Source organism: Hydra viridissima, unplaced genomic scaffold (genome assembly GCF_058129835.1).
Source record: "Hydra viridissima isolate aposymbiotic clone 2 unplaced genomic scaffold, HvirCarnegie_v1 scaffold_8, whole genome shotgun sequence".
Classification (NCBI taxonomy): domain Eukaryota; kingdom Metazoa; phylum Cnidaria; class Hydrozoa; order Anthoathecata; family Hydridae; genus Hydra; species Hydra viridissima.
In genome coordinates, this window is record NW_028324307.1 from 246,404 (window position 1) to 257,321 (window position 10,918).

The 10,918-nt window shown below is 31.4% G+C and overlaps 1 protein-coding gene across 1 annotated transcript; it reads right to left on the bottom strand.

Moving 5' to 3' along the window:
* Positions 1-4,907: 4,907 nt before the first annotated feature.
* Positions 4,908-10,649, bottom strand: LOC145186272 (zinc finger SWIM domain-containing protein 4-like). The gene is made up of 4 exons (XM_080062381.2): positions 10,134-10,649; positions 7,434-7,936; positions 6,981-7,293; positions 4,908-6,778 (listed from the first exon to the last, which is right to left on the bottom strand). Exons 1-4 carry the CDS (start codon positions 10,462-10,464, stop codon positions 5,022-5,024), a joined length of 2,904 nt encoding a protein of 967 aa, XP_079918507.2. The 5' UTR covers positions 10,465-10,649; the 3' UTR covers positions 4,908-5,021.
* Between the last annotated feature and the right edge of the window lie 269 nt (positions 10,650-10,918).

Genomic DNA, 10,918 nt, shown 5'->3' on the forward strand with positions numbered 1-10,918 from the left:
TGTCACAACATTCAAAAAAGTGTTACAATATGCTACTTAGTGCTTAGTTCCCTCAGTTCCACACCGTTTTAAATGTTTTCCACACCGTGTATAATTGTTTTAAGAATTCTACATAATGTTAGTGTAAAATGTAGTGTTATTATTTAATTCTGCTTATTCAACATATGCTTATTTTTAAATATAAAGTTTTATTATATAAAGTCAATTTAACAAGTTTCTGTTTCAGTTTTAATCGTGCACTTTATTTTATTGTGCATTTTAATTTACCGTGTGCTTTATTCTGTTAAGCACAAAATAATAACCAACTAAAAAAAACGCACAATTTCGGGTTAAATCAGAGCATCAGATTTTAAATTTGTCGTGAAAGTTTGGGGAAGAAGGAGAGACCTAGAAAACAAGATATGCTTATGTATGTAATAAGAAAAATAAAATACTCTTAGGTCGATGGATATATGAAATAATAGGATTAATGGTAGTAATATAAAACAAACTTTAATTTACAAAACAATATAAAACAAATTTCTTTTTCCTTCGACCACCGAAATGAAGCATAAAATAAACTTCTTTAAAGTGACTTCTTTAGACTTAATAAATATAAATTAAAAGATCTTTAAAAAAATCTGGAAGTGTTCAAATTTTAGCAAAGTTTTTTTTTCTTTAATTTCTTTTTATATTTTAAGATATAACAAATAAATTAATAAATAATAGCCTCTTTTTAGCATTTACACAGAATCTGATTCTTAATGCATAAAGTTTGAGTTCTATTGCTTCACTTTTGGATGGGAAAACTGCGAAATGATGATTCGACCCTTGAGTAGGTTGAAATAAAATCTCGAAAACTAGTTCCTCTCGAAAAACAGTGTGATCACCTCTATCAGTTGTTTAGCCTTTTTCTACAAAAACTTTTTTTAAGATATTTTTTTACGAATTTCGTTAAAAATCAATAAAATGGTTGTAAATGAAAGTGGTTCTGTTTTACATTGTTTATTTAAATATGCAAAATATGATAAAATATGATGGTCAGGTGGTCATATTTTAAATTTTGTTTCGTGCACATTTCAAATGAAAAGCAGTTTAGGTTGATTAAAAATATAATTTGTTTGATTTGTTTTGAAAAGTTCATTTTTAATTAAACTCTCATTACGAAGAAAATATTCTTCGTAATGAGATTTTATTTAAAAATGAACTTTTTAAAACAATATTTATTAGATATTATCTTTTTAAAACAATATTTATAGATATTATCTTTTTAAAACAATATTTATTAGATATTATCTTTTAAATATTTTTGAAATTTTTTGGTTTTTGAGCATAAAACATCTATAATTATTTAGTATTAATATAATTATTTAGTATTAATATAATTATTTAGTATTAATATAATTATTTAGTATTAGTAATTCTTTATATGATGTTTTGTTATCATTTTACACTTCTATTTCTTTAAAGATGTGAAACGCTCGTGAAGAAAAGCTTAACAGACATTTCATCTTTTTACTTTGGATTCTTAGGATGAATTTTATGTTGTTTTTTCTAAACAACATAAAATTCAGTTTCTAAACAACAAAATTCTAAACAACATAAAATCTTTATCAGTAATTAGTAGTTGTGCCCTAAAATACCTACAAAAGAACAATACCTGTAAAATACCAAAAGCCCACTAAGGTACCACACATTGAAACGCGTAGCGCTTTACTGGTATTTTGAGATTATTGTTGGAACACAATAAAGTTGTTTATCGTTAAATTAAAAATATTAAATGGATATACCTTTTGATATATGTGTATATCCTTGCTATATGTTATCATATGTTGTTGTTTTGATATACCTGCATATCCTTGTTTGGGGTGATGCTTCTTTTAGGAGTACATCCTCAGTGTGCCACAACAAATGATTCATCTTCATACAAAAATTAAGCAATGTAGGTTTTTTGATGCTTTAAAAAAATCGCTCAATGCAGTAAATCGTGCCATAAACTTTTTAGGCCAAAAATTACACTTTTCAAAAGCAAGACGAAATTCAAGCCGCACATTTGAATCAGTGACGAGTGTCAATTTTTACTGGCAGCTGCTGGATGAAGAACAATATTGTTCCATCGACAGTACTCCCGATAATTTGACAAAGAAACCTTATTAGCTGTTCTCGACCGCTGAAAGCCTTTGTGTTTTTCCCGATGAAAATACATCATTTCTAGTTCCATAAATATTTAGCGATGGTCCAGCAAATCAGTTTAAAATTGTTTTTTATTCCCTCAGTTTTTCCTCATTTTGGCATCCAGCTGAAGCTTTTTTTGCATTACTAAAAGATACAGTTATGTTAAAATATACTATTATATTTAGAAACTTTATCAAAAACCAAGTAGTAAAAAGTTATTAAAAATGCTGGGATCAATTAACATTAGCGTACCGAGAATGAACTTCAAGCTAAGCTTTGGAACTGCAAGCTGTTGGCAGGAGCTATATTTTGATCGAACTGCTACTATTCTTTTTGATCAATCATAATGTCTGCTGATGGAATTATGCAGCTCTATAGAGCCTCTACTCAAACCTACTCTATTAAAATTAAAGTAGGGGAACATGGGACAAGATGACGAACGTTTTGAAAAGCGCTTATACCTTATTCAATAACTGTTTCAATAAGTAAAACTTTATCAAAAAGTGGAAAAAAAAAAATTATGTGTCACATATGTATAAAAAAAACCTATTTGCCTGGAAAAAACTAATTAACCAAAGTTACCTCATCTTGCCCCGTATGCGGGACAAGATGGCGACTTTAGATAAAGTAAATTCCATTATACCATTACCTTCTCAAATAACACGATATCATAAATTCTAGTTAATAAGATATGTAATACAAACGGTTATGTAATTTTTTAAACAATTAAACTATATATTTATATAGGGCTATGCAAAAAAAGTCTACTAATCAGTTCATAGCAAATTCCAACACAGCAAAATAAAGCAAATGTCAAACAAAATATTTTAATGCATAATAAAGCAATGTCATAATGACTAAGCTACACAAAGTTATTACAGTACAGGTTTATGGTAAAACATGTACTTTGGCGAAACGACGAACGAGTCATCTTGCCCCATTCATCTTGCCCCTAGGCTAATTAATTTTCAAAATGACTCAGAACTCTACATAAATAAGTTATCATATCAATGCTACTTGTATGGCTTCCAAATTGAACAAACTGAATGAGAAATTCTTGCTTACCTTTGGCTGGTGATGTAATTATGAAATAAATCAAATACAAGTGGATAAATTTTTTTTTTCCTTATTATAGGAAAAACCTCTTTAATAATTATCTTTGATTCCGAAAATAATATTTATAAAGAAAGCATAAATAAATCTAGTAGATATAATCTACTTCTCTTTCAGCTACAGTCAGTTTTCATATTTAGTTGAGTTTTGAAGATAACAATATGTTTTCATCTTGCCCCATTCGTCATCTTACCCCATGTTCCCCTACCTCAAATATACTCCCTGCATCATCTAGCACCTTTTGTATGAAGTGCAATTGCTGTACTTTTCAGATCAAAATTTTTAACAAGAACTTATGCTTTTGCTGATTATTGTTCAATTGTATCTTTCGTCACTGAAGTAACTTGCTCCTTCTTTCACTGGCTCCATCTTTTATATGCACTTTATTGAAGGTTTTGGTAAGCTGACGATGACAAGCCTTTAATTGGCTCTTTCTTGACAAAATATTAGACTGTTGTCGTATTGTGTTGTTGTTGGTTTTTTAAATTGATCCTGGATAAATTTAGATACCAGTCCTTTTGAATGTTTTCAGAGTACAATATCTGTTGCTGATCTTGGAACTATCCTTCATATCCATTTAGCGACTGATCAAGTATTCAGAAATGGCATAAAAACCAATAAATGTGGTAACAAGGTGGCTTATTTACTAGTTTATGAACCATTTCTATGTATTTTATGTCAGATATGACTAAATTGGACATCATGTGTGACTTAACTGGATATCATTAGAAATTTTGTGCAACCTTTTATAGTGATTAAACGAAAACTAATTTATGAAATAATTTTGAATGATAGTGTGATAGTTGATACGATAGTTAGTTGGAGAGGAAATTTGAACGCAAATCAATTAAAAGTTTTGTGTGTCTTCTTTTTTCAACATGTGTTCCCCTGTAATTTTTTTCGCTTGATAAAACTAAATTGATAAAAGTATGAATTGCTGAACAAGTTTGTGACATTAATTGTAGTTAAATATTTTTCCTTTCATAAAAAAAAGTTTGCAAAATGTGGGTTTTTTTTTATAATGAAGAGTAAGCAAACAATCATTAAGCATTTTTTTTAAAAAAAAAAATGCTTTTAAATAAGTTAACATAGTTCAGTCAGCTATTTTTAGTTATCTTTGGAAAACTGGCAAGATTCGATTAATGGCGTTATTTTTGATTTGATTGTACTGGTAAGTCTTTAAAATTTAGTGGTCGACGTTTTATAATAACTTTAGGAGTCAGTAAACTCGATTAATGGCCGAATATTATGTTAAAACTGCTAATGATAACCGAATTATGTTCACCCAACTTAAATTTAATTTATGTAAGGCACTATGAATATGATATTTAATCTTTAGACACACAAAGGAATGTCATCTAATTATGTAGTTTCGCATCTTCACGTTAAAAATTTTGAGAAAAAAAACTTTTGAAAAATTGGAATATCTTGCTTGTTGTTGTATGATCGCGTTTAAGACATATAAACGAGTACTTCAAATTTTAATTTTCATCAAATTAGCTCTCCTTTTCAAATTTTCATTTGTTCAATTGCTTAATTTTTAAAAAAATCTTCACTTCAAACCACATTTGTTTACGAACAACGAACATGCTTCATTATCCAAGGTAACTTAATAACAGTAAGAATATAAATATACAGAGTTCACTATAAATGTTTTTCTAATAATGTTTCTAGCATGTAATAAATATATTTTTATTAAATAAATATATAACTTTTATTTACAGTATAAAAATATTTGCAAAAGTTTCAGAATATTAACAGCTTAAAAAAGTCTCCGAAATAACTTGATGTAACTTTTTCTTTCCTCGTTGTGACGTCATAATATAATCTATCAGCCAATGAAATTGCTCGGCACCATCCTCGGATAACGAAAATGCTTTTTTTATTTTTTGTAAATATTTCGTAAAATCCACGTAGTTTTTTCTAGTAATACTATGCAACTTAACGTCAACATCTTGAACAAATAACTTAAGAGCGTACGCTATAAGTCTGTTTAAAGGTTCTTGTTGGCAGGAGTACCTTATCTCATTATGTGGGTTCATTGCTTCGCAGCGTTGTGCAATTTCAGTCAGTAGCAATGGATTATGAATGCAATTTTCAATTACAGGAACTAGTTGAGTCAATTCATCCATTCCAAGATTGCAAGCTAAGCTTCCTAACCATAAAACGTCACAAATTGCTGGGTGTTGGTTTTCTAATGGACCAATATCCAACTTTTTTAGAGCTTGGATAGCAATTTTAAATGCTTTTTGCAAATACTTTTTGCTCTCAAGATATCGAGCTACACTAAACAGTTGGGCTGTATTAAACCGCTGGCTAGACTCATAGACAATTTGACAAACGAGTTCCAAACTTTCGCATTCGTTTTCACATAATGTCAATGCGAATAATGTGCATGGAACAGGATCTTTAATGCAAGCTTCAATCACCATAGTACGTATATCGCATAAAAGCTTTTCTTTATCGTTTAATGAGGTAAGATTTAAATGAAAAAATACTGGCTGTGACGTTAACATCGGACCAACATCGTTACATATCTCCTTTGGTTCAAACAAATCGCTCCAGTTTCTGATGATAAACTCGATTGCGCGACGCCCTGTCTCAACGGCGCAAGAGACCAGCCACCGAATGCAAATTTTCCTTTCATCTATATCTGTAACAAGTCGAACACTACGAACGCTAAGTTCGAATGCTGCTCCGAGGAGCTCGTCATTTTTGGCATTATTCATTTCACCGTTGATTTTCTGCTCCGAAAATGCAGTGCCCCTGCATATTTTAGCTAAACGCACCAATTGAGAAGGGTTTCTTACGTCTTCGAGAATCGAAGTTAGCGTTAATTTTAGGTAAGACGGGTTTTTCAGGCAGTTTTTGAGTAAACTTGCCGCTAATTCCCCTTGCTGATGTTCGACGTGAGAAAGAACATGGCATGATGTGCCGTTAAAAGTCAGATTCTCTGCTAAAATGTCATCATCGTCATTTTCTGTAGAATGTTTGTTTAAGTCTAAAGGTAGAAAATAAAGGCCTAGCTGAAATGCTTGATTAAGATCGCTATTTGATAAACTTTCGAAAATATATCTTGCAAAACAGTGGTTTGGAAGAATATTTGACCCTGTGCAATTGGCTTCGGGAAGACGAGAGAAGCGTTTATAAAATTCGTTTGAATATTTTTTTAAGATCACTTTAAATGTGTTATTTTTTAGGTCGTGCTTTTCAAGCAGCGATATGAGTTTTTCACATCGATGTGTGAGACGACTTTGAGCATATTCGCCTTTAGGAAGATCGAACGAGGTGAACAGCGAAATAATGGCTAACTCGTATGCTTCACTCTCAAGCTGGTTCTCAATTAAGCAATTATAAAAAGTTTGTATCGGGTTTGTGTTTGATGCAAAAAAGTTTGTGCCTGCCAATCGCCTTTGTATTTGAACGGCTTTTTTGCTAAGGTTTAAGGCTCGTTCTTCGCATCCACACAATCTGAGACTCTCGACCATGGATGCCAAAACAAAAAGGTCATCTATAAAATGAAACAATAAGATTTTAGTTAATAAAATTTAAAAACGAACGAGTTTTTAGCATCAGCAGCTGTCATTTAAAAAAATCATAGCGACGAAACACATAACGATTTTGAAAACAAATAGAAAAATTTTCTTTAGATTAATCAGTAGGTTTTAATATTGCTTCTTAAATCCTATAAGATTGTGAACAAAAAATCATACCTGTAAACAGATCGCAGTTTATTACAGCCTGAAGCAATTTCTTTGATTGTTTATCGTCGTAGTTTTCAGTCGGACAAGATTTCGACTCAAAGTATTTATTTAAATAAACTTTTAGTTTGTTTTTTGTAGAACTCAATAGATTAGGATTTAAAAATACGCAGAACCAGAGTGACTGCAGTTCATCGTATATTCTTTGTACCCGGTGGCAAACTTGAATTTGAGGTTTGCTTATGCTTTCTGCCAATATGGCATCAGTGACTGCGGTAAGCAAATTTAAATAATTGCTATCTTTAGCTGCAAGCATTTCGCGGACCTAAAAAGATTTCAAATTTAAAAATATTCATACTTTTATATGAAGTACCTCGCAAATTTACCTTAAAATACTTGCACAATAAATAACTTTTGTCGAAAGAAAAATTAGTAAATAATTTTTGACAAGAAAATTTTGGAAACCTTATTCAAGTGAGCGACTACATTTCTTCCAGCGGTACCTTCAACCATATCTACCTTGATTTGTTCTTTAATATTGTCATGATCCATAAACCAAATGATGTCTTCTCCACAGCTACCACCTGCTGTTGGGTCTGGGAGACCTTGCAGTAAGCTAAATTCTGAATCAGGAATTTTTAATTCATCCAACAAACTCTGTACAGAAGGTAAGATATCGTTTTTATGAGAGGAGATCAGCATTAACAAGAGTTTCTGCAAGTCCTTCTTTTTTAGTTGTACGACAGAGTCAGATACAGGGGGGTTTATTGGTATAGAATCTGCGTTACGTATTCGATAGATTGCGAGCGCCACGATGTGCGCACACCATAATAGGTTCTTTTTGCTACAAGTACACTGAGTGCTCGTGATGCAGTTGCGGTCAAAGTTTATAGAACATTTAAAAGTGTAAGTCTTTTGTTTACTGCAGATTCCGACCCTCTCGTGAACAGTTCCATTTAAATGAAAACCTGAAAAATAAATCCTCATGAGAGAAACTCTTTTCTAACCGATAATTTGCAATTCTTTTGAGATAAACACCAATAGTCGTTTACATTGAAATAAAAAATAAAATATTTTGTAAAAAGTATTAAATAAAGTTTTGGGGCGTTGATTCTTTGTTAAATATTTTAAAAAAGGGCGTTTTATCGACAAACAGACGCCTCGCAGCTTGACTGCATAGAGGAACTCCTGTAGCGAGGGGTTATTGAAAATCTCAAAACAAGCAAGATCTTCAAATAGAGAGCTTCAAATTAGAGAGCTTCAAATAGAAATTGTGTTTCGCACCAAGTTATTTCTGTATTCCGTTATTTAAGAACTATTTTAGAACTTATGTTTTTGATTTTTGCATCACTAAAAAAAAACCACCCTCAAATAAGTTGTATTTATTTCTGCAAGAAACTTGTTCTTCGGTTCTAAATACATCTGTATTTTGTTAAACAAACAATGATTATAAAATAGAGATTTTAAAAAGTGTATATCTACATGACTTAACGAAAATGCTTTTTTTAACAAAATTAATACAATACAATAGAAAAAACAAAAATTCATTCACCCAAAAGAAGTTCGCACTATGTTGTAGTCACTTTAAATAAGACAAACACATTGTTAAATATTTATGAGGAAAAAAATAAGATAAGCACTCAAAAGTTCCCTCCCTTAAAAAAAACCGCTAAAAAACGAATCTAAAAAAGGCGTCCACTACAATACTCTCATCTCAAGTTGTAGGTTTTCATTTATTGAGTACAGATCCTCCTAAAGTTTAGGAGACTTTTTTTATTAAATAATGTAAATCTAATAAATTATTAAACTCCTCATAAAACTTAATCTCCCTATGCTCATAATGGCCAACACGCTGCTTAAGTCATTGCTCATCGCATCTAAGTTTCTGATTAGATAAAACTATAAAAGAAATAGAGCGCCGCAAATAGCTGAAAATGATTTGTTTAAACAAACAAAAAAACGCGTGCATCACGATAAATACTTCGTATCGTCATTTAATTCTATGCTTGTTTTTTTTAAATAGAAACAAAGGATGCAAAGAATAGCCTTAAAAATTAAAGTTTGTCGGCTTTTGTATTTCGAGGCGCTATTCTGTATCCATACTAATCAGTAAAAAAAAAAATAATAAAAAAATAGAAAAAAACAAACAAACAAAGAGCCATTGACTTTTCTTATACTCATCGCGCCGGCTTTCCAGGCGATCAACAAAGAAACAACCCATAAAGAATTACTTCGTCGGAATGCCGTCATTCACAACAAGGGTAAACCGCATACTCTGAACAATGTGTGACGTAATTATTTCAACACTATCGCGCCTGTTTTAAATATTTGCATCTAACTCAGACGCGTAGCTATTTACTTTCTGAATATTTTTATGTTCCAAATTTCAATCGATTAACGCAGTGGGGATCACTAAGGGATCTAGATACTTTCAAACATTAAGGAGAACCTTCGAAAAATGTTTTTTATTTAAAAATCTCAAAATTTGTGAAAAAAACTAGCGACAACAAAAAAAATAAAATCGTTGCAAAATTTCACTACCAAATTACGGCAACCGTTTTCGAGTTGTACCGCATAGACAGAAACTGTGCATTGATCACCAAAGAAAAAGTTACGCAGTATTAAAAACTCTAATCTACGCAGAGCGTTCTTCCTCGCGCAGTTGACTCCAAATAAAAATCTCAGCTTCTTACAAAACTGAGAAATGGTATCCAGCTGAAAAAACGTCGCCTTTAAGACAAGACGCATGCAAGAACTCAACGTCAATAAATATGATGCTGGCGACGCTGTATTCGAATAAACAATTACTTTTAGGTGTTATCTTAATCTCGATAATCACTAATTATACAACCTCGATAATCACTAATTATATCTCGCCAATATAACTAATATCGCACTGAAAATCGGAATATAAAAAACTTACCGTTTGATTGATTGATGAACTGATTTTAAATAAAAACGTTTAATAAACATTTTATTTATATTTCATTGCAACAATTGAAAAAAATATATATGAAAAATTATCTTGAAAATTTAAAACAAGTGCGTCTTTTTTTGGACATTGGGGTAATCGGAGCACGTACATGAATTGATAGGCAAAAATGACCTAAATTCTATCTTTATTGAAATAAAATCCTAAATATAAATATCAGTAAATGGTCTTACCTATTTGCACGACATCCTCGACTGCACCCGTCTCTAGCAACTTGAGACCAGTGTGAAACGGCTGTTTTAATAGGTCTGTAGTGTTTGCATGAAGCTTGTTTGAAGAATACAGTTCAACACTAGCCTCCTTTAGGGGGAAAGCGTAGAAGAGTATACGCTTTAAAACTGGGTTGGGGATACAACCTATTTTGAGTTCAACTTCTTCATACGGAAAGTTAGCAGCGATGCACTGAGCCGCAATATCGAGTAAGGAACGTACTGGATTCAAAATTCTTGGTTTTTTTGAGCCACAGCATTCTGTAAGACAAGGACGTTTTCTTCGAGTTGCCATGTTCAAAAACTATATTATTCTGTTTATGCCTCAAACACTCTGAAACCTCTTTTAAAACTTTGCGATTATTGTGTTCAGTCCTATGCAAGCAATGTTGTTATTTCGTTATATATGGTAACACAAGACACGTCGGTTTTTATATTCACGACAAGTTATAAATAAATTAGTTTTCGGTTTTCTGTAACATGTTACAAGAAAATAAATTTTCATCAGATAAACTATATACAATTCTAGCTTTAATAATCTCGTATAAAGTAAATTCTCCTAACACCTAAATGTTCATTATTGATCTAAATCCTTTATTAAAACACGTTTCAAAGCAGACGACCGCTGGCGTCTTCTACCTTCAAGGTTTCGTGAAAGTAATTAATAGGCGATTTGTAATATTGATTAACAAGACCGTAAGCAATATTTAAATACTGCCACTTTTTATAAGAGACTATAAATCTTTCCA